Source organism: Brassica rapa, chromosome A03 (assembly GCF_000309985.2).
Source record: "Brassica rapa cultivar Chiifu-401-42 chromosome A03, CAAS_Brap_v3.01, whole genome shotgun sequence".
In the NCBI taxonomy this organism is placed as follows: domain Eukaryota; kingdom Viridiplantae; phylum Streptophyta; class Magnoliopsida; order Brassicales; family Brassicaceae; genus Brassica; species Brassica rapa.
In genome coordinates, this window is record NC_024797.2 from 22,464,052 (window position 1) to 22,487,340 (window position 23,289).

Below are 23,289 nucleotides of genomic sequence, written 5' to 3' on the forward strand. Positions count from 1 at the left end.
ATACACCGCGTGTATGCTAACCATGCCCGTCTTCACCGTCCGATCTTCTAGAGATAGCCATTATGGGCCTTACAATTTACTTAACATCGGCCCATTAGCCATATTTGTATACTTTGTTTTTTTTCTTTTAGAGCGAAACGCTGTCGTTTCGACGCTTCTACACATTTACATAAGTTTATGATTTAGTTTTAAAAACATAGCATAGCATTATTATTCCTTTTTAGGGACCAAAAGCATAGCATTATTATTCATAGCTCAAAACTAACACACATGATAGAGATAATCATAATACAAGAGATTCATGAGAATCAAATCACGTATGTATCTGTAAGCGAATTTTATGTAAACAAAGATGTGAACTGGTCTTTGAGATTTTCACCTGGATGACCAAATCCATCACCCTCCTTGTAGAACAAATAGATCACACGTGCAAGATTGAAGACCCGCACAAGGATTTGGCGTGGTACAGTGGATGAAGCTTTAAAGAACTCTTCCATCATTATCTCGTGGTGATCCTTTATCATCTTCTTTAATTCTGTAACCGCTTCTTCTTGAGTAACACTATGTTGTTTCATGTAACAGTTGACTCCATTTGCCACTTCCCCTCTCTTCAGCTCTTCCTCGAAAGTGGCTATGTCGTTCGTCAGACGAAGCACAACATTAAAAGCATGGATGAATTTGGGTTTGGATGCGACCCACTCGTACATTATTTTCTCATCACAGTCTTCCATACCTAGAAAGATGTAGAGTGTCATGTCATCCATTGCGGCTGTGACGACCCCAACCTCCATGTACTCCTCAAAGCTTGGTACATGACCTGTTCGTGCCCATTTTGCTATCTTTATGTACCCTTCCTTCATCAAGCTCTTTATCTATGTTTGTCGATATAAACATACAACATTAATCGTATGCATCATACTGTCTTTGTCTAATGATAATTAACATTTACGCACCTCATTAATAGTTGGTTGTACACCGCCATGTCTTCCTAGCGAACTCATTTCTCGTTCAATATCTTGAATAATTTCCCACAAATTTCGGAAGATGATTTGCATATAGCTTGGTAGATCTTCAATGGCTCCAATATCCCACCTAGCCATTAAGTTTATCAGACCAAAAGACTAGAGTTCAGGTTAAAATAATGTTGCATGTACCTTTGCAAAGCATCAGTGAAACTTGTGACTTCAGGAAGAGTACCATATGCATCATATGTGTCATCAACAACCGTCATGATCATGGAAATTTTAGTGCATATAACCCTCGCTAGGGAATATCGTGGCTCTAAATATATACCCACCATGCCCAAACCGTACTCCGCAATTCTATCCCGGAAGGTATACGGCAGCTTGGATGCAAGATCTATCTCTTTCCACCATCTGCAATCACATATGAAATTACCAAGACGGACACAACAAGATTGAGGGTCCATATGTAAGGTTTTACGGTTACCAACTCAAAGCTAGTTGATAATAAATTGAACTGGTCTATATTGTGTGTCTATTATAATAGCTCTGGTATCATCACACTTTTGATGTGAGATTCCTACTAATATAATATATGATTTTAGAATTAGCTAAAGGAGATTACTTAGTGAGAGCTTTGAGCTCTTTGATGTAATGCAGCTGGCAATAGCTGAAGTTGAGTTTCGCAAACTTGAGCAGCTTCTCATCGTGATATTCTTCTTCTTTGTAAAAAGAGATGTATTCTCTTGCAACTGCTATCTCTATGCAACGATATCTAGGTATGTATAATACATGTTCTATGAGCTTTGAGAGATGTGGATGAGTAGTAGTCACTGCTAAGTGAGTCCTAGTGAAACTCCGTGCTTCCTCCATTATATCCTCATCTTTTGTTTTGAGATATGATGCTTGGTACAACTGCAACATCCCTCTAACATCTCCAACTACACTTTCCTTGAACTTTCCATCATGTTCCCCTTTGAATCTTTCAAACACAACTATAATGAAATCGACATGAGTGATATATATATAGTCAAAATAAGAATAAACATATATGCTAATCAAAGAAACTAATATAAGGGATAAGGCCATTACCACAAGGCATTTTGTGTCCATACAATCTGAAAACCTCAAACATAATAGAGATTGTTTCAAGATCATCTTCATTGTCGGTTAATATCTCCAGCTCCCCAAAAGTCTTGTTTAGAATCTCTTCAATTTCATTTTCGAAATAATGGGAAATCGCTAGACTGATAAGCAAGTGAATGAGACGAATCTTATCCTTGGTACAGGTGTGAAAAGACATGAGCATATCTCTCACACACGGCTTCATAACTGATTCAATCTCATGCTCAATTTCATCGATTTCCTATAAAAATATGACGTAAGAAACACATGTTAGATGTAGTTACGATATGACATAATGGGTTTAAAAGATATGACGCGCTATCTTAAAAGAAAATTAAAAAATGAACCAATGGGATATCTTAACTGTCTTAACTACAACTAACAATACATAGTCATGAACTTCTGTCTGAAGACACATCGGGAAGCTATGTACTTACAGAATCATTGACAGGAACAGAGAAGTGGTGATCTCCTAAGAAAGTGGGGGTAAACTGAGCCAAGGGACGAGTATTCTCAAGATCGTTACTAGTAGCCATTACATAGAACGAATCTTGTTTTGTGGGTTTTCGAGGAAGAGTTTGGTTTTGAAGCAAAGGGCGAGGTAAAAGAGAAAGCTTGGTCTTGTGATAGAGAGTGACTTTGTGAGTGCGAGGGATAATTTTAGGACCAAAACTCATCGACATACTTGAAGTTTGCATTTTTAAACGCTGTCAATAAAAAAGATAGACACGAGAGAGTTTCTACTCTGCTTTATGTTTTGATGATGGATTGGATGGTTCACTTTGCTCTCACATCTTCAGCTTGCTTTAAATAGATACAAGATCTAGTGGAGACTAGACAGCCTAGACAATATTTTAACAGTGAAACTAAACTAAACTACTTACGTCTAGTGGAAGTTTATAAATCTCTCCTTTTCTTTTATAATGAAATTAAATTTTACTCTAAATCTTATTTCATTTTCAAGTTAAAAATGAAGTATTGTGTAAAAGATAAATGCATTACTCTATGAATAATTTTATTTCACTATAAATAGAAAATAGAATGAGATTCAAGAAAATTAATTCTAAATTTTATATTTATAAAAATGTTGTTAGACACATCATGATCTATATATTTGGAGGAACTATTTTCTTATACATACCCTGAAAAAAGAAGTTACTTAATTTGGAAAATAAAAATTAAGCAAAGAATTAAAAAAGTGTATAAAACGAATACGATTATAATTGTCATAAGTGTGTATTGTTTTCTTTTCCAGTTTTGGGTAGACAACATATACACTTTTGACTCTGGCAAGATCTGTACCATCCAAAGAGAGTATTTATACTTTCTGTGTATTTTTAAAATTACAAATGTCAGATAGTCTTTGTTAACATTTTTGTCAAGCAGCTTGCTTTAGACAAAAAATCTATATTCCAACATGTCCTTGTTCCCTGTTAGATATCAGAGATTCAGAATTGTCCATGCTTTTTATGAAATGATTAGACCTGAAAGATGCCTAAGGTATTATTGTGTTAAGTGGCTGTAACATTTACCGAAAGAATACAATAATTTCATATGACGGGGGATTTTGTGCCAGGATCCAAATTAATCTTCAAAATCTATGAAAGAATTATGCCTGCTTCTACAATAACCATCCAAACATGATTACAAAATTTAACTAAAAGTGCAAGAATTCACTCTACTCCCTTAACTTGCATGGTAAGTCTTTCTACACGCTACACCACCAAAGAGTAGTTAAATTACTATTATCGAAATTTCTCAAACGTTACAAGGGTTTCTTTTCAATTAGATCTGGGAAAATAGCAGATGAACATTAAATGGGAAATTTTATCGTGCGTTTATTATACATCAACCATTAATATAACCTTAGGTCAACTCTTCTAATATTATCATATTGACACTGACTGAAACCACAATATAAAATTACTATAATACAACTTGAATTCGATACATCGAGACCACACCATAAATGATCATGTTCATCTTTTCCAAATGTAGAAGTAGTAGTATAACACAAGTGACGAGAGCCTATACATTAAACACTGCCACTGGTACTCTGTTCTATGTTTTGATTGTCTGTTTAACTTTTTTTTTCCTCCAACGAGGCATTTTTCTTTTTCATTCATTAAAAGCTTACGAGTTCAGTCGAATTGATTACCATATGGGACACATTTTGAGTTTCTATTGCATATAAAGACACTTTCTACTTGCAAGGCACTTTGTGGTGGGCTCAAAGAAAATGTGGACAGTTATGCCCTTATTGAAATGAAAGAGAAGTTGGCTTACGGTTTCGATAGCACGTGAACTTTTTGTTTTTGTTTTGAAATAGTCTTTTTTTAACACTTTTTTGGAATAGTTTGAAATTGTTATTTTATTTTTTGATCAAATATTTTGGTTATGTTGTGGATGTGGACGACCATAGATAAAAAAAGAGATCTTTTAAATTTGTGGATAGAGAATCCAAACTTGATGTGGTGGACAGAGTCACTAACACTAAACAACTTAGATAAAAAAAAATTGTGACATTAAAAGGCTATGGATATAGATACTAATGTGTCCAAATCTCAAAGATGAACAAGTTAATAAGTTCAAACCAAAAACAGCCACGTACATGTCCATTGAGAAAAACAAAAGGTGGGTGATGAAAAACAAAGTTAAACAGACCAAAAGGTTAATAACTTCAAACATGTCCAACAAGAAAAACAAAGCTTAAATTCAAACATGTCCAACGATTATATATGAATGAGCTCTTGGTAACTTACGGTTTCTCTTGATGGATTTACAGCTTCTTTTAAGTCCCATTAGCCACGGCAGTGTTACCCTCCTGAAACCATGAGAAACCCCAACACTTTGAATCTATCTTAAGACAAAGAACACAACATCATTGTTACTTCACATAAAAGCAAAAAGAGTAACCCGAACTGGATTGCAACTGCCTAGAAAATGGTTTATGGAAGGTTTGAGACTTGAGATGAATATGCTTTTTTTGTGGATGCTCTTTTTGTGGACAGGATCTTGGGAACAATATTACCAACTCTATGAACAAATGTGGATTGTCAATGCATACTCATTACCAATTCTAGTAGGCAAGTAGATTCCACACTCATAAACCAAGATTTAAAAAAACTGTGAAAAGAAGTCAAACATGACAGAAAAAGATGCAATTAATACAATATCCATAATCTAAGATGATTACCAGGTGAAAGAGCAGCAAAGTACAAAGGTCTTCCTAGAACTCAAGACCCTCCATGCTTCAGAACTCGAGACCATGAATGTCACCAACCACAACAACTTTTGAATCAGAGTCCAGATCATCAACATGGACAATAATGCGTTCTTGGTGGAGGATTTTGGAAGCAGTGAGGATGAGGGAGTCGAAGACGTTGACAGGCATCACTGAAGGGAACTGAGAAGGAGGGAGGTTCCATGAAGACTATTCAAAAGAGGACATAAGGCCATGTACCCACTCGTTGGTGAGAGTCCATCCATTTGTCCATGTAACGGGTGATGGTGGAGCACGTTCCGTTGGAAATAACTGAAGCTATAAATGTAAACACAAACCAAAAGAGACTCTGGTTATAACATAAGCAAAGTATTTAGAGATCAAAGCCCTTACGAAGAAGTTACAATGATAAAACCATTACAATAACTCAATGATTCTGGAAACAGAAAGGTAGAAACCATCCATAAGAACATCAAAATCCAATCTTTATATACAAATTACATACGTTACACATTCTCCTCATCAGAACAACAAAAGCTCAAAATCTGTATATTTGTTTACGGAAAGAGATCAAACCTGGCCACCAAGGACATCTACGGTTGGGAGAGCTTTCCAAAGGCTCTCTGTATTTTGTTAATCAAACCTATAAAACTTCTCATCCTTGCCATGTTTCCTCGAACGGATCAAAGAACCTCTCACCGACGCTCAGATCTAGTTAACTAGTTCCAGCGAAATCTGGAAAGAGGTTATCTCACAGTGGATTTGAAATGTCCGGTGAGTTTTACGGGTTATCGAGGCGGTGAAACGGTCGCTGAATCTCGAGCTTTTCCACTCTCTGATACTCTACAGCAGCTACCCTGAGCTCAGCCACGGCGGATCCCGAGCTCATCCACGGCGGATCCCGAGTTCAGCCACGGCGGATCCCGAGCTCAGCCACGGCGGACCCCGAGCTCATCCACGGCGGATCCCGAGCTCAGCCATGGCGAATCCCGAGCTCATCACGGCGGATCCCGAGCTCAGCCACGGCGAATCCCGAGCTCATCCACGGTGGATCCCGAGCTCATCCACGGCGGATCCCGAGCTCTGCAGCCACGGCGAATCCCGAGCTCATCCACGGTGGATCCCGAGCTCATCCATGGCGGATCCCGAGCTCAGCCACGGCGAATCCTGATCCCGTCCATGATCGATTTCATTACAAGCTCTGGTCTTATCATCACACCAATCAATCCTCTTTTGATTTTTTTATTGAACTCTGTGAATTAGGTTTGAACATTTGAGAAAATATAATTGAGTTAAGAAAGAGGATGAATTTGTTATTCTTTCGAGAAAAAAAAAGAAGAGTTTGCGTAACGAGTTAGGAGAGAAGAAGAGTGAGAAACTGAAATTTAGTCTAGTTCAGGGATGTTAGTGTCTTTAGATACACAAAATGTGTGTGGCAAGTGCAATGTGTCTCCAAGTGTAATTGGAAATTCATAAAGTCTCTCTAGGAGTAAATTTTTCAATTTTAAATAGTCTCGAATATAAAACAGTGACCTCTCGTAGATAACATGGGCTTCGATATCTTCGTCCAAAATGGGCTTGGTGTTTTCTAGCCCAAATATTGCTAACTAGGGAGACCGACATGAATTTTCTATACTTTTTTTTTTTACTGCATGAATTTTCTATACTTGAGGGCTTTTTCGTCGTACCGTGTGTATTAATTAGTCAACTATTTATCAGTCAAACTAAAAATTATTTGCATGCCATAACTTTTGTATTAAGCTGCAAAATAATAAAAACACTAAACATTTGAAGGTGATTTCTATTATATAAGAAAAACAGGGAATAATAATTAGTTTGCTGAATAATTGTTAGAGCATATATGTCACTAAACATTTATGGTAAGTGGATAACTCCTTTTGAATAGAACTCTACACGTACTTACGTATTCCTCAATCTCTGCAACTATATATACCTCGAAATGATACAAAACAACATATTCAAACAAACACTTCTCCCAGAAAAAAACATTAAAAATCTCTACCTTCTTTCTTTCCATCGTCATGATGTATTCACTTCTCAATGAAACAAGAAACTGTCAAGTGTGCAAGAAATCATTTCCAAATGGGAGAGCTTTAGGAGGCCACATGAGGTCCCACACTCGGAAAATTTCGGCATCAAACGCAGAATCAGCAACTGGCTCGACCGTCCCAACATTGAAGACACTCACCAAACTTGCAGCAAACATCAGACCTAATGAAACAGTTTTGATGAGATCTGTCCACACAAGTGAAGTTGGTCCGGAACCAGATCTAAAGAGAGGAGAAGGTGGACAACAAATAAAAGGCAAGAGAAAGTTCGTCGTGGATGTAGATGAGTGTCCGAGTTCTTTAACAGCTGTTGAAGAATGTGCTTTGTGTCTTGTAGCCATGTCTAAGGGACAGAGACCAGAAAATTCTCAGAATTGGAATGCTATTGACCGCTTGCTAGCAACTCCAAATGAAAAAGAAGAATATACTCGAAAGTCTATCGATATAGATTCTGATGATGATGACAGAGAAGACAAAGATAAATATGTTGCTTCAAATGTGAGAGTCTTAACAGAAGACATCGATGAGAATGAAGATGAGGATGACGAGGATGAAACATATTTAGTTGAGAAGGAGAATCAGTGTAAGAAAAAATTTACGTGTGATATATGTGGAAAAGTTTTGCATTCGTATCAGGCATTAGGTGGTCATCGAACGAGTCACAGGACCAAACGGTTGAAGATTTGTGACAAGAATGGTCAAGCCATGGTTCGACATTACAAATGTGAAATATGTGGCAGAGTGTTTGGATCCGGTCAAGCACTTGGTGGTCACAAGAAGGTTCATTATGTGTTTCTATAACCAAGTAACTAGGTTCGTTATGTTTGGTTAGTGACTTCAGCCGAGTAGCATAGAATAAAGGGTGGAATTTGGGTGATTAATAGATTTGGATGAAAGATAATCAAAATGTGTTCTCTATTTTTATGTTGTTGTCCCTTTTAGTTTATTAACAAAACTCTGGTTTAAGTTTAAGTTTTCTTTTCTGTTTTCTCAGTTATTGTAGCCCTTTGGTTTATTTATCATATATTAACAAAAGTTTGGTTCAAAGTTATGTTTTCTTCCTTCATATAATCTCTTATTCAGAATGTGTATATGTTTTTAAAAAATTTGAACTGCAAGATTTCGAAATATCAAATTAGGATCCTAGATGTAGTGATACAATATGATGCAGAGAAATCGACCTAATTAGAGACTATTCATAATATTGTGTTAGTCAAAAGACAAAATCAAACATTCATAGTAAAAAAATATGTTCTACTTTCTAAAAGAGAGAAAAAATATTCGTGTAAGTTTACAAAATAAATAAAAATTAAGTTTTTGTTTGACTAACTGAAATCAAAGATATTATATTCAAATATATCCATTGGTTTTTTTCTTGGGTCAAAATATATCAATTGATTCAAAAATAGAAATACTATGATATATGGAAACAGTGTAATCAAAATAAATAGTGGTACTACTAAGAATAGGAATAGCATGTTATATGGAATTAAAATTAAATAGAGTCATCATTTTATTGTCTTTCTTACTAATTCATAATTTGATTGTTTCTTTGCATTTAACATGTTAAAGTAGTGTATTACATTAAGAAGAAATACGTACATGTGTTTTGTTTTAATTCCTTGAATATGATTTGCAAAAGTGTGAAACAAAAACATTAATAGTTATCACTTGCAAATGATATATATATATATATATATATATATATATATATATATATATATATTTGATTAACATGTAAATGCTAAGGTGGACGCAGGGTGAGGGAGTGTTAAACCGTCTGAAATCATTCTCTATAATCATCTTTTTTTGTCAGTTTCACATTCTATTTTATTATTTTTCCTTGAAGCCAATGCAAGTTAGTTTGCTCCAAAGCAAAACACTGATTTTGCAACTAATGTTGCCTCTGAAGTGAATATAGAACTTTTTCAGTAATGTGTCAATGAAGACTACTAGAAAGTCATTGTGATAATTAGCAGGGAATTAGCCATTCAAATCTTCTGAATGAAGCTGCATGCAAATGGACAGTTCCACTCTTCACGTAAAAAACCTGTCTCAAATTATTCTTTAGCCCAGTAAACGTAGAAGCTTGTTTGATATTCCTCAAAAACGAAAAATCGAAATATTTCACTCATATAATAAAACACAAAAGCAAAAAAAGTACACTCATATATATACTCTTAACACCATTCAAAAAAAATTAACTCTACCATTACAAAGCACCACCAAATACAAAGATATATCAACAAATCACACTCCAATCTTCTGACATTTAACACCAGCATTACCACCACAAACACCTTCCAGATTAACATCACTAACATTGCCAAGAACAACCACATTATCTCCCACTGTCTTCCTCTTTGGCTTCGCCTCTTGGAGAATCAGCAACACATCTCTCATCGGCGGCCGATCCGTTGGATTCCGACTTGTACACAACAATGCAATCCTCAACATCTGTTTCATCTCTTCTCTTATGAGACTACACGACCTACCCCTGCTTTTGTCTAGCACTTCCTCTACATCTTCCTTTGTCTTCAGCTTTGATCTAACCCAATCCACGATACTATTACCTTCTCCAAATTCCGGTTCGACCGATTTTTTTCCGGTTATGATTTCTAATAGTATCACTCCAAAACTGTAGATATCACTCTTTTTATCCACTTGTAGTGTGTATGCATACTCTATATAACCAAAACAAAATATAGTCAGAGGTTGTCGTAATCATATATCTAACCAAAACAAAAACAAGATAAAAGAGTCAGAGGTTGTCGTCATCACACGACAAGAAGAATGTTTTAACAAACCGACAAATAAAAAAAAAGGACAAAAGTACACATTTTTAAAACTAGAGGGAAAATTAAGTAATAAAAAAGAATAACGAGGGTACCTGGCGCAATATAACCGTAAGATCCGGCAACGACGGACATAGACTCATCGGTCTGAATCAACTTCGCGACGCCGAAGTCCGCCACACGCGCCTCGAAGTCCCCGTCGAGGAGAATATTACTAGGCTTCAAATCACGGTGCACGATCACCGGATCACAGTCGTGGTGGAGGTAGCAAATCCCCTGAGCGACTCCGATCGCGATATTATACAACGCCGTCCACTCCGCCGCCGCGTTAGTCGTCTTATCCCCTCCGTGGAGGAGATCGTCCAAGCTCCCGTTGGGCATGTACTCGTACAGAAGCATCGTGCACTCCCGGTTCGAGCAGCATCCGAGGAGGCGCACGATGTTCCGGTGGCGCACGTGGCCTAACACGTCGACCTCCGCGAGCACGCCGCTCTTCCGCCGCCGGATCTTCCCGTTCTCCTTGTTCTTCCCCCAGAGCTTCTTCACCGCGATGACCTCCCCGTTCGGCATCTCGGCCTTGTACACCGTCCCCGTCGACCCCATCCCGAGGATGTTGTCCGTCTTCGAGAGACACTCGACGACGTCGTCCGCCGTGAAGTTCAGCCTCTGGAACGCCGTCAGCTTCCACGGTCCTACCTCTCCGCCGTCGACTTTGCTTTTCTTGAAGCACCGAGCGGCGGCGACGAGGAGGAAGAACGCGGCGCCGATGGCCGCCGCCATTATCCAGACTATAGCTCCGGCGGTTTTCTTCCGGCCGTAAATCTCCGGTTCCGTATCGGAGCCGCAAGGCTTCCTTAGCACGTCTCCGCACAGCCCCTCGTTAGAGGAGAAGAACAACGGATTCAAATGCGTGAACGAACCGGTCGGAACCGGACCGGTTAACTGATTAAACGAAACGTTGAAAGTCGTTATGGTTTTGGAGCTTCCGAAGTCGGAGGGGATCGTACCGGTTAAGAGGTTACGAGAAAGATCCACGTCAGCAATGGAAGGAAGCGTGGAAATCTCCCAGGGGATGATTCCGGTTAAGTAGTTGCGGCTGAGGTTCAAAGAGAGAAGCTTTTCGCAGTGTCCTATGTCCCAAGGGATGGTCCCGTTGAGCGAGTTTCCTTGCAGCTCAACCCTGTAGAAGCTCTTGCATCCCACGTAGTTTGGAACCTCACCGATCACGTCGCTGAAACTCGCCGAGAAGATCTGCAAGTTGGGAGCTTTCCAGATATTCTCCGGTAATCTGCTGTGGAACGAGTTGCAGGAGAGGTTCAAGTACTGAAGAACAGGAGCTTCGGCGAAGTCCGATGGAATCTGGTCGGTGAATCTGTTGCTGCTCAGGTCTACGAACGTGAGGTTGTCAAGAGAGCCGAATCCTAACGGTATGGTGCCGTTTAGTCTGTTGTTTTGAGTCCTGAACCTCCAGAGAGACGTGCAGGTTGTTAAGCTCTTTGGGAGCTGGCCTTCGAGGTTGTTGGAGAAGAGGATGAGTTTGTAAAGCTTGTTGCCGTTGCAGAGAGAAGGAGGGATGGTTCCGGTGAATGAGTTGTTTGAGACGTCTAAAGTCTCGAGCTTTCCGTTTGTTCCGAGCTTCTGCGGTAAAGCTCCGGTGAAGTTGTTGTTCCAGAGAGACAATGTGGTTAGCTCCGGGAGCTCCCCGATGCCTTCGGGGACTTCCCCCGAGAGATTGTTGCTGATTACGCTAAACCACGTGAGATTCTTTAAGGAGGAGAAGCCTGGAGGGATGGTGCCTGAGAGCTGGTTGCTTGATAAATCTAGTGACTTTAGAGATTTTAAGTTGCTGAAACTCTCTGGGATTGCGCCGGTGAAGCCGTTGAAGAAGAGGAGCAAAGTCTCGAGCTTTGTGAGGTTTCCGAGTTCTTGAGGGAGAGAGCCAGAGAGGGTGCAGTTGGAGACGTCAAGGTACTTAAGATTCGAGAGTGATGAGAATTCAGAAGGTATGTTTCCTGTGAACTGATTGTAACCGATCTCGATGTGTTGGAGGTTTGGTAGGAAGCCTAATCTCGGAGGTAAAGCGCCTCCGAGAAGGTTTCCGGCTAAATGGATAAACTTTAGTCTCTGTAAACCACCGTAAGCTGCAGGTATCTCTCCTTCGAAGTAGCTACCACCGAGGTTAAGCTCTTCCAAGAAACGGAGACGAGCCACTTCCAGAGGCAACAAGCCTTCGAAGTTGTTGCTGAAGGCGTTGAAGACTCTTAAGAACTTGAGCTTGGAGATTCCAGGAGGGAAACTTGATTCAAAGGAGTTATGGCTGATGTCAAGAGTGGTGAGCTTGGTGAGGTCAAAGAGAGAAGTGGGAAACGGACCCACCAAGGAGTTCTTACTGAGGTTCAAGTAGAGCAAGCTTGATGACAAGTAACGAATCTGTTGAGGAAGATGGCCTGTGAGGTTCCGGTTAGAGAGGTCAAGAGAAATGACTTGAGCCGTTGCATTGTCGCAGACTACACCGGACCAAGAACACCAAACGGCGCCGTTTTGGTTATCGGTGACTTTCCAGTCTTGAAAGGCAGAGGGGGAGGAGGAGAGAGATGTTTTGAGGGAAATGAGAGAGGAGAGCTGAGGTGAAAGCTTGAGAGATAAGGAAGAGAAAGGAAGAAGAAGGATAAAGAGATGAACAAGAGAAAGAGAAGTGTTCTTCTTGTTCATGGCTTTTTTAGGAAGAAGAAAGTGAAAAGATTGTCTGAATAAGTGAGGTGAAGTTGAGAAAGGCTTTAGGGTTAACAATGGTGGATATAAGGGTTTGAAGAAGGTGAAGAAGGAGAAGAGAAGAAGTCATCATGAAGGTGATGATTGTGGAGTGCGTCTAATGGTCTGGCTTTTGTTGGTTAAGGCATTATGGTTTGTGTGGGGAAGAAAAGAAAAGACGAACTCAATCCATTTTCCACTCTTCTTTTACTTTTCTTACCTTTTTCAAAATTACTTACTTCTTATTTTAATACTTGTTCCTTCTTTATTGGTTGTTGGTTAAGGCATTCTGTTATGTCATACATAAACAATTAATATTTATAATCCATTTGTTTGTAATTGTTGAGCAAACAAAATTCCTATGAATTACTAATTACAATTTTGTTTTATTTAATAAAACATTATTTGTCAAACTATTTTATAATATGCATGCATTATATAGGTCTATTTTTTTGTTCCCATCATACAAATTACAATACTGGCTTCTGGGTGGAGATCTTTGAAAATCAGAAACCAAATCAACATGCCACTCATTCTTATTAAAAATACATTATTTACATTTTAGATTTGTCTGCATCTTATTTTTACCTCTTTTAAATTATTTTTCCATTTTTGGTTTTCTTTTTGAAACCATTTGCAGACAAATTGAATGTTTATTGGAATGTATAGAACATGCATACATACATACACACACAAGAAATGTGTATATAAGTAAGTGAAAGTGGGCTGTATGTATCTCAGTCACTCACAGGATCCAATAAAGCTAAATTCCTCTGTTACTCCACTAACTCTCAAAGCCCACTTTGTATATTTATTAAATACGAAATTTTTATTTATTTATAAAAAATACATTCAAACTAGTATGATTTATTCGAACACCAATTCTGGCGCCCAAAAAGATTCAAGGTTCTTCAAGGCTTCAAGCAATCCATCACACCATTCAGTTCATACGTATAGTCGATTAGATATACGCGTGCATCTCTTTAGTACTTTTAATAAATAAAAACAAATAACCCAGAGTTACTTGCTTTCAATTAGTTGACACAATAATCTTATCATTATCATTGAAATCTTAGTGAAAAGATGTACATATTGTTCTTTTGGTTTGCATAATGACTCCTTTATATAGCTATTAGATCACTGTAGATTAGTTAAAAAAGAATCTTTTCAATTAGTTGTCTTGCATGTCTTATTTACGAATTCGGTTAATTTTCAAATAAATTAACAACATTATGAAATATTTTTATATTCACTCTGTAACATTTTCATGTAATTCTTAAGATAGCTCAATGACATGGTCATGTTCTACTAAAAACATACTTTTATCTCATTTTGATTAATCTACAAGTGTGTTAGTCAAAAAATAAAATGATCTACAAGTGTATATATGTGATTGTAAGTTTGTCATAATGGACATTTATTTAAATTCATGGTTTCTAACATTTTTCATGTATTTTTTAAAAGATCTCAATCACATGCACAGCCGATCCTGGCATCAAACGAGTGAAGCAGTTGCTTGCGGCTGTTTATTTTATGAATAAATTCCGGCGACATATTTTCAAAATTCTCCTTAGTTTAGTGGCAAAGCTCACATATCTCCCATTCTTCATTTTCTGGGTTGGACTATCAGTGGTTAGCCACATTTTTTTTTTGCTTCCGATTTTAAATGACCGGCTCTGATCACAGGTTTCTTTTCTACTTTAGATATTTTTGGTCTCATTTTAAACATTTAATACTGCTAGGAGGAGATCCAAACTTTGCCTTTTTCTTGTATATTTTTCGGACACGATGGCTTTCTCTTATTATATATTATTTATTTTCATTGTTAACATTCTTTGAGAAAACAATATAGTATTATTTTTGTCAGTGCTGTATATATAAAGTTATAGCTGTAGAAATTGACTTAGAGGCATTATAAGGATTGTGTAATGATGGTTGCTTGCCATTATAGATTCACTTTTCATCATCAGGCTGGGTGAAACTAATATCTCACATATATTCCATTTACCCCTAAAAGTTCAAAAACTATCATCATTAATCTTCAACTAATCACCTAAATTATCGCCAATGTATAAAATCTCCAAGGTACATACATGAGCGGTGAGCAAAATGCATTAATTAACTGCGAACACAAAATGATAGACATTTTTTTTTGAAAAAATACACACATTATACTGCATGTAGTTTCATTTTCCTTATATCCTAACATCGCTGCATGCACAGTATGAATATACACATGCATTTGCGTGAAGTGTTTATTTTACGTTCAAATGATTTTATAGCCTATATGAATATAATGTAGCCTTGATTTCTCAAAAAAAAAAAATGTAGCCTTGAAGTAGAATGATATACGTTTTACAAACTCGTCCTATTAGGACCAATGGTCCAAAATTTTCTGAATTCTTTTGTAAAAAATAAATAGATAGCAATAATGAGAATAAATGTGTAGAAGCATGCGTCATTTGATTTCTCTTTTGTTAGTGTTTTGTTGTCACGCGTGTCTTTTTCGCAACAACAGTGTAGTATGTTTTGCCTTTTATCATATGACGGTTCCACCCCCAACTGAACTATAGGATATATGAGATTTTGCAATATGAATTAGAGTTTGATGCAGTGCAGGTGCTCTTGGTTTGGATGCAGGTGTTCTTGGTTTGTTTTATTAAATGCAAGGATTCTTAGGTTTAGAGGTTGACTAAAATATTTAGACTTACACAGAATGAGGGTTTTACCATTTGTTTTTTGAAAGAATCCGCACACAAACTGAAGTGTCAAAGAGAAATAGGATTGAACGTTTGCTTATGACGGAATCATTATTATATATTTTTAACATTTGGTAGGAAGAAAATCGTGTTTATACATTAAAATACACAACATTTCATGATGGTAAGAAAAAATATTTTAATGATAGTAATGTTCGAAATGTTTCGGTGCTGGATTGTGATTTCTTGGTGAAATTATATTGGAAAGTTTTCTTACACAATAACGGGATTAAATCCCACTATTAAAAAATGTTTGAACAGCAGCTAAGTATTTCGAATTGAGTTAGACATAAAGATTTTGATTGGATATATGTATTCAAGTTATTTTGTTTGTATATGTAAAACATATTCATTTTTATATATTTTTTCTGGTTTCACAAAAAAAAATTTTCTATATTTTAAGATATTTTGTATTTAAAAAATAATAATAATTAAAAATATGTAAATTGATTAAATATAATTGGTTGACGGTAACTAGAAAATATACAATAAAATTATATAACAAATTTAATATAACTAATTATCATATTTTAATATGTATAAATACTCTTAAAAATTTAACAACGGATTAGAGGAAAATTATTTAAATTTGGAAGTACACTACAAACAAAAAAAGGTGGATTAGAAAGGAACAATAGTAATAAAAGTTTCCTCAAGAGAATGATGAAAGAATTGAACATTCTTCAAAAGTAAACAAGAGGATGAAATAAAGAGAAAAAGATAACGATTGATGGGAGTGAGGCCATTTCAATATATAATATGATATAATGTGACTACTTTTTATAAACTTTTTTTATTAGAAATACCACCGTTAGTGTTATTTTATTTGACATTTGTTATATCACACTTTTCGATTTTATTTCATGTTCATAATGAAACGATTTGTCATAGTGTGAATATCAAGCCTCATTCCTTTTCAATCTCTTATTACAAATCATATGATTAATGTATTTATATACTATAAAATGACAATGTAAAGTCCATATGAGCTTTAATTTTGTTCAAAATGAACTAACTAGTTCAAATAAAACAACTAACTACGGAACGTCAATAATATCTAAGTTAATTATGCAAAAGGAGTTACACTCACAATCTAAAAATAAATACATACATTTATATTGAAATAAATAAATAATTATCATGTAGCCATTTATTAGATGAACAAATATTTTATCCGTAACTTCAATCAGTTAATTTTGTGTGTAGTATATACATTTTCTCAAAGGATAAACAAACACTTTCGCTTATATGGTTGAAAAGTTTTTTTTTTTTGTCAACCCCATCACAATTAACAGAAGATGATTTGACACTAATTTCCATATTCCTCACATAAAGCCAGATTAGATGTCAGTTTTGCCATATAGTTTAAGCAGTCTGACCCGTATTAGTTTTTTTCTTGTTAAGACACTCGTATTAGTTTATAATATTTGAACAAATTTAATATACATGGCCCATGCTTTTATTTTGTCATATGTGTTGTGGGCACAGAGACGCTTTAGCTTGAAGTTATGAGCACATTTAAAGTGGCAATAATGCATTATCATTCACCTATGAAATTCCATAACATTTTCAAAGTTGTTAAGCAGATTAGATGGTAGAGCCAATGAACAAAAACAAACAAAATTAATTTATCAAAATATGTAATCATGTTGTTCATGGAAAAGAGATGGTATACTTTTTGGAAATAGATGAGTATTCATTCCCACGGGATTCTGAATCAACAACCCTAATCATCATTTTCATTACAAAACCTTGTCTTTTCTTTAATTTATGCCACATTTTCAAAACAAAATGTTATGATTGTGGGGTGAAAATGGTGGAGAGTTGGAGGACAGCCCATATGCCCATTGACCTTTCCTTTTTTCTGTAACCAGAGTGGATTTTTGTTCTTATTCACTCTTCTATAAGCTGAAGCTGATGTAAAAACTGAAGTTAGTAGTCTACACAATTAATTTTGTGTATTAACACACAATATATACATTTCTTGAATCCTAGCTTATGAGTTCTGAATTATAACGGGCCCAAGTTGTTCATATATTACGAGATAAGAATTAACCAGTTTTTCTCGTATCTTGTGGAACCAACATTTTGGAAAGACTTGAATAGACAGAAATGGTAACTTCTGAAACCCTATCAACAGAAAGATGAGGAAAAAACATATAGATCTTGAGATTGTTTCGTATACAACCAAATTATAAATGATTTGGTCGTTGAAACGGTGGAAAAGTCATTTTCCACAACCAAATAACAAGTAGGAACTTGGAACCTGAAGATTGCAGTTTACATTCTAAGTGGGGTCAAAGTTTATTTACAACATGAAGTTTATATTAATAAGAACTGGTGGGTTACAAACTGTAGTAACCACATCCGGAAGTCCTAAAGATTATTGTAATATTCTTCGATGCCTTTAGCTAGCAACAAAACATTTTCTTTTTATATCTGCACTCTGAGATAGTAGTATAAGCTCAAAGATTATGGTAACACTTTTTTTTTTGTAACTTAAGATTATGGTAACACTTCGTTACCTTTCTTATCAGAATCAAGACTTTCATTCACAGTATAAAATCAAATATTTTCGAACATTTTATAACTTTCATATGACAATTCTTATTTTTTGTCTTTGATTCCGGCTACAACAGTATGACTGTTTTATCCTAATTCAAAGTTCAAACAACATATTCTTATTTCATAACAATATTTATTAGTGTTAATAAACCAACTTCCATGATAATTTTATCTGATGTGTGTGATATAACAAACTAAGTCTCAAATTGGAGAATTAGACAAGGAGTGTCTAATATATAAAGAGATGTCCAACTCTAATAGTACGAGGCCTTTTGGGATGGAAACCAAAAGTAAATCCATGCGGGCTTGCCAATTAGGCCCAAAGTGGACAATATCGTACTAATCGGATAATACATAGTTGGACACGAGATTTCACAATCCCAACAATTGGTATCAGAGCCGGTTGACGAGAAATCTGCAAGAAAGATCGAAATACCCTTTGAGTGATAAATGAGTGATGAATGAGTATCCTATGAGTTAGGAATGAGAGGTGTGTGGCAGAAATCAAGTCAGAAGATTTTGGAAGTCAGTTGTGGGACACGAGATGAAAGTGATCCTTAGTTTGAAGGGGAGAATGTGATATAACAAACTAAGTCCCACATTGGAAAATTAGACAAGGAGTGTCTAATATATAAAGAGATGTTCAACTCTAATAGTACGAGACCTTTTGGGATGGAAACCAAAAGTAAATCCATGCGGGCTTGCCAATTAAGCCCAAAGTGGACAATATCGTATTAATAATCGGATAATACAGAGTTGGATACGGGATTTCATAATCACAATAATGTGCAACCTTTACTATGGAGCTCCACGACGATCTGGCCCGATTACGGGTTTAAAGAGCAATTATAAAGGTAACGGGTTTGTTTATTCATATTGTACAAGTATACGGCTAATTTAGAAACGTACAAAAGTATGAGACCTTAAAATAAATATGTAAGAAAAATAATAACTGTTCCATTATTAAACACTTTTGTAATAACTTGCAAGTAATAGTAAGCGCCGTTTCCGGCTTACAGAGCAAGAAAACTAGGCGGCGAAAATGGACATCAGAATCCTTAACGGTGGCGGCGGAGAGCAGCTGGAGACTTTCGAAGAAGCTGGTGCTGCTACAGCGACCAATCTCGGCAATAAGAAACCATCCATGTCACCATCAGTTTCCTCGTCCTCTGTCTCTTCTTCCACATCGGTGGAGAGAGCTGAGCCGGTGATTGATTCGTTTGAGGAGGAGGATGAGTTTGAGTGGGTGGCTGTTGAAAGAGAGGATAAAGCTCCGGAGATTGAGGAAGTTGAGCATGCTTTCTCTGCACTTCAACTGTGAGTTTTGAAAGGTTGTTTCTTTACATGTATTAAGGGTTCTCAAGATTAAAAAGGAAGTCATCTTTATATGTTAGGATGTTCAATGAAGCTGATGGTGATAAATCAGAAGACCAAGTTTCAGATCAGTCGGAGTTTGTAGATTGGATTGAGCCTCCATTGCAGCTCTGCAATACTAGTCTTCTGCAGCCTTATATGCTGGACAGATTCTACGACGCCTTTCATATGTTTCAGACGGATCCCTCAGTTCAGGTTCTGTATTGTTTGATAGCTGTCTTGAGTTCCATCATTTGCTAAAGATGTTTGAAAAGAAACATTTGGTGTCTAATGTTGTTTGCAGAGAATGGTTATGTCATTGGCTTCAGACAGGGCTGTTTGGGATGCGGTGATGAACAATGAGGTTGTCCGTGAGCTCATTACCAACGGTAAGAGAAATATAAAAGTGGACTGTTGTTGGTTATAAATGATGATGATTATGTGAAGAGTTTTCATTGAATTTTATAACGCAGCTGAGAGTTCAGAAGAAGACTCTGGTATAACCGTGAACTTCATAAGGAGGCTGCTTCAGAGAAGTGCCGTCAAAATCATGGACGCAATGGAAGTAGTCACAAAGTACGTCACCGACCTCTTCAGTGGAGATGATGATACGGTTGTTCCTGGAGATGAGACGGTTGTGTTAGCCACAGGTGCTGCGCCAGCGATGGAGAAGCTTCAGATGACGGTTCTGCTCACCATTGTTGTTCTGCTTATCGTGTTTGTAACCAGAGCCACAAAAGCTAGATAGTATAAAACACTCATGGTCCATCGCCTGCGTTACAATTGTATAAGAGATTTCTGCAGCTGTGATCCTTGTGCTACTATTTGTTGTAATAAAAGAAAAACAGTGATTTCAAACACAACATATACATCATTTGAAATCATTAATCCCAGCTAAATTAGATGTAAGAATAAAGTTACATTCACATTTTGTTTTCTGAACGACTTTGAAATCAGTTCTGATCAATAGCAAATTACAATTGATCTGCTGCATAAACTTCAGATGAACGAGTGATCAAAACACAACACAACACCTTACAGTTTCTTTTGAAGAGAAAAGGAAATTATGAGAGTTTTTATGTACAGTGCAGAGCCACCAAGCCATCCATGACGACACCAGTGATTGCTTTCACCCTGGTATTTTAGGTGCTTGAGCTACCGAGATCAAAGTCCATTGTGTAATCATACTCGATCGTTGGAATAACTGATGCCATGAACTTCAAGAACAGGAATAGGTACCTGGAAAAGAATAGCAAAATGGTGTAATCAGCAAAAGGCCCAAATGAACTATAAGAAGAGCTGTTTTTTTGCAATATAAACCACTCTCTCACTTGTCAACTTCAGGTTCTACTCCACGCGACATTAATACATCAATGATCTTCTTCATAACAGCTCCATGTCGACATGGATGGACTGAAGCATGTTTCCCAGGCAAGTGTGGATGATCTTCAATTGTCACCTGTTGTAGTTTTTTTTTTTTTAACAGAGGATTGCACAATTAATCTACTACATTGGTCAGACTCAGAGAATTTACAAAGTTTTATTTAGCTTCGTCTCATTTTTACCGTCTTACGAGCATGGTCTTGGCTTACATCCTCCATTACAAGTTCAGGTTGCAGCAGCATCCTTGACTACAAGATAGATGGATACATCACAGCTCTTAAGATAGATAAAAAGAGCATAAACAAGCAGCAAAATCCAAGAGTTCTAAGATGAAAAATAAAAAAGAAACAGGAATTAAATAAGATGCAGACCTCATCATAACCGGTCAGCCAAACACGAGGAGTTTGGAAATACTTATCATACCTGAACCAAAGTGAAGTGTTATGAGTTTGCTATTAATCCAAAAGAATGAGTGAGAATCTAGACAATAAAGCAGTGAGAGAGATTCGTTGGGTATGTTAAGACAGGATGCTTACGTTATGCTGATATCATATGTACGAGTTCGGAGAATGTTATCGTCATCAGGTTCATGAGCCACAAGATAAGTTGCCTAGACTCAAAGGAAGATAAAAGATTTGTCAACTGGAAGTCACATGAGATAGTAATTAGTAACGAAGAAGAAAATAAACTCACCGGATCATTTTCCACCATATTGTCAGCCTCATCAAACTCTTCCATATCTGGAATATCATCATCCTCCTCCTCAGCTCCAAAATAGGTAGGTATTGATCGTATACCTCTTTTCTCGTTTATATCCAAGGCATCCATGGACGGCAAGTTCTCATCTTCACTGCCTTTATCTAAAATCAAAGACAAAACATTAAACCATGAGGAAAGTGAGGCACAAAACTAACATTCACCTTTGGGTTTCCCATGAGTTGCCAGCCAACCATCATCATCTTCATCATCAACCAACACTTCCCCTCCCGCAGCTTCGTATTCCTCTGCCACAGATGCAGCTCTCCGTAGACAAGGTACTGTTCATTCAACCCAATAAAAACTTAAAGAGAAATGTCCATACATAACACAACAAATCAAACATAAAAAAAAAGCTCAAATTCACCATTTCTAGTAATCAAAAACTGTTTCTCGGTGGGTAAGTATGACTTCCTCTTGCTTGGGTCACCAGATTCCCTAGTTAAACATCAACTTGATCTCATCACAATCTCACAAACTAGTATATAAAACACTAAAAGTCAATAACTTTATCCCCAAACCAGAGAAACCCATCACCCATATACCTCGAAGATCGAGTTTACAGCTAACCCATATCGTATAATTGCGAAATTCACAAACCTCAAAAATTAAAAATCGCGACTTTGTAATTCACATTCATCAATAAAACATTTTTGACTAACCAAGACCAGGTAGGGCACTTGGAGACGAGATTATCGCCGGCGAGGACGAACTCGCTGACGCTGAGGACTCCCTTCTCCTTGAAGGCCGAGGTCGTACGAGGACCTGTGAATCTCTCCACCGTGCCTTTGTATGCTTCATGAAGCTTCTGCGTAAACATTTTAATCTCGCGATGAATTGGAGAATCTGATCAAGTTTTAGTTGTTGTCGAGAGAAGGATTATTCTTCTCGTATGGAAGACGACTTCTTAATCGGAGATTCGATTCTGTGCACAAGCTATCTTAGAAGATTCCGTCTTCATTGATCCTCCTACTTTTATATATTTACGTTTTGCCCCTTTCTTTTTATATTTTAGTTTTAAAGAGTTTTTAAATAATTTAAGTGGATTACGAATGTTACATTGATTTTTTTTTTTTGAATATATGTTAAACTAGGTGTCTTGCCCGCATATGCGGGCTTAATCGTTTTACAAATATTTATTAGTTTATTTTTTATTAATTCAAAAACCATCATAATAACTTATTATTTATGTTTTAAAAAAAAATAAATCAAACATATATATATATGACAAAAATTTTAAGATAATAACACAATATATAAGAATTATCTTATTTTTAAAAAAGTTAATATTATTAATAAAAATTCGTTTTTGATAATATAATTAATTATATATAAAATTCATTAAAGGTATTATAGATATTAATCGCTCTAACTTTTAACATGAGAACTCGATTCCAAAAATTTACTTTGCAAATAATAGTATAGTTAATTAAAATATTTAAGATAACATTGACTTTAACTACGGTTTAAACACTGTTTTTGAGTATTTTTGAGTATTCCAATATTTGTTTAAACACGGTTTTTGAGTATTTTTCCAATGGGCACTGC

General features: G+C 36.5%; 5 protein-coding genes across 8 annotated transcripts; 2 read left to right on the plus strand and 3 right to left on the minus strand.

Annotated features, from left to right (window-relative positions):
* Positions 1–253: 253 nt before the first annotated feature.
* On the minus strand, positions 254–9,091 carry LOC103860598 (terpenoid synthase 25). Of its 2 annotated transcripts, XM_033286488.1 has the most exons (7): positions 5,887–9,091; positions 2,525–5,628; positions 2,055–2,328; positions 1,588–1,957; positions 1,155–1,376; positions 954–1,092; positions 254–872 (listed from the first exon to the last, which is right to left on the minus strand). In XM_033286488.1, the coding sequence occupies exons 2-7, from the start codon at positions 2,783–2,785 to the stop codon at positions 339–341; spliced, it is 1,800 nt and encodes a 599-aa protein (XP_033142379.1). In that variant the 5' UTR covers positions 2,786–5,628; positions 5,887–9,091; the 3' UTR covers positions 254–338. The 2 variants fall into 2 exon arrangements, with proteins under 2 accessions (XP_033142379.1, XP_009136480.1); XM_009138232.3 differs by having other exon boundaries at positions 2,525–9,091.
* On the plus strand, positions 7,356–8,180 carry LOC103861117 (zinc finger protein ZAT1). The gene has a single exon (XM_009138822.1). It carries the CDS (start codon positions 7,356–7,358, stop codon positions 8,178–8,180), a length of 825 nt encoding a protein of 274 aa, XP_009137070.1.
* A 370-nt stretch (positions 9,092–9,461) lies between the features above and the next one.
* LOC103860599 (leucine-rich repeat receptor-like protein kinase TDR) lies at positions 9,462–13,134 on the minus strand. Its single transcript, XM_009138233.3, has 2 exons — positions 10,270–13,134; positions 9,462–10,063 (listed from the first exon to the last, which is right to left on the minus strand). The coding sequence occupies exons 1-2, from the start codon at positions 12,884–12,886 to the stop codon at positions 9,630–9,632; spliced, it is 3,051 nt and encodes a 1,016-aa protein (XP_009136481.1). The 5' UTR covers positions 12,887–13,134; the 3' UTR covers positions 9,462–9,629.
* Positions 13,135–13,476: 342 nt separating this feature from the next.
* LOC103861118 lies at positions 13,477–20,490 on the plus strand. Of its 2 annotated transcripts, none has more exons than XM_033286502.1 (4): positions 13,477–19,566; positions 19,644–19,818; positions 19,907–19,998; positions 20,077–20,490. In XM_033286502.1, exons 1-4 carry the CDS (start codon positions 19,292–19,294, stop codon positions 20,348–20,350), a joined length of 816 nt encoding a protein of 271 aa, XP_033142393.1. In that variant the 5' UTR covers positions 13,477–19,291; the 3' UTR covers positions 20,351–20,490. The 2 variants fall into 2 exon arrangements, with proteins under 2 accessions (XP_033142393.1, XP_018512958.1); XM_018657442.2 differs by having other exon boundaries at positions 19,907–19,991; positions 20,076–20,490.
* On the minus strand, positions 20,484–22,703 carry LOC103860600 (autophagy-related protein 3). Of its 2 annotated transcripts, XM_018657441.2 has the most exons (9): positions 22,404–22,701; positions 22,109–22,179; positions 21,906–22,022; positions 21,679–21,845; positions 21,522–21,595; positions 21,357–21,408; positions 21,168–21,233; positions 20,934–21,061; positions 20,484–20,841 (listed from the first exon to the last, which is right to left on the minus strand). In XM_018657441.2, the coding sequence occupies exons 1-9, from the start codon at positions 22,559–22,561 to the stop codon at positions 20,745–20,747; spliced, it is 930 nt and encodes a 309-aa protein (XP_018512957.1). In that variant the 5' UTR covers positions 22,562–22,701; the 3' UTR covers positions 20,484–20,744. The 2 variants fall into 2 exon arrangements, with proteins under 2 accessions (XP_018512957.1, XP_033142392.1); XM_033286501.1 differs by lacking the exon at positions 22,109–22,179 and having other exon boundaries at positions 22,404–22,703.
* Positions 22,704–23,289: the final 586 nt, after the last annotated feature.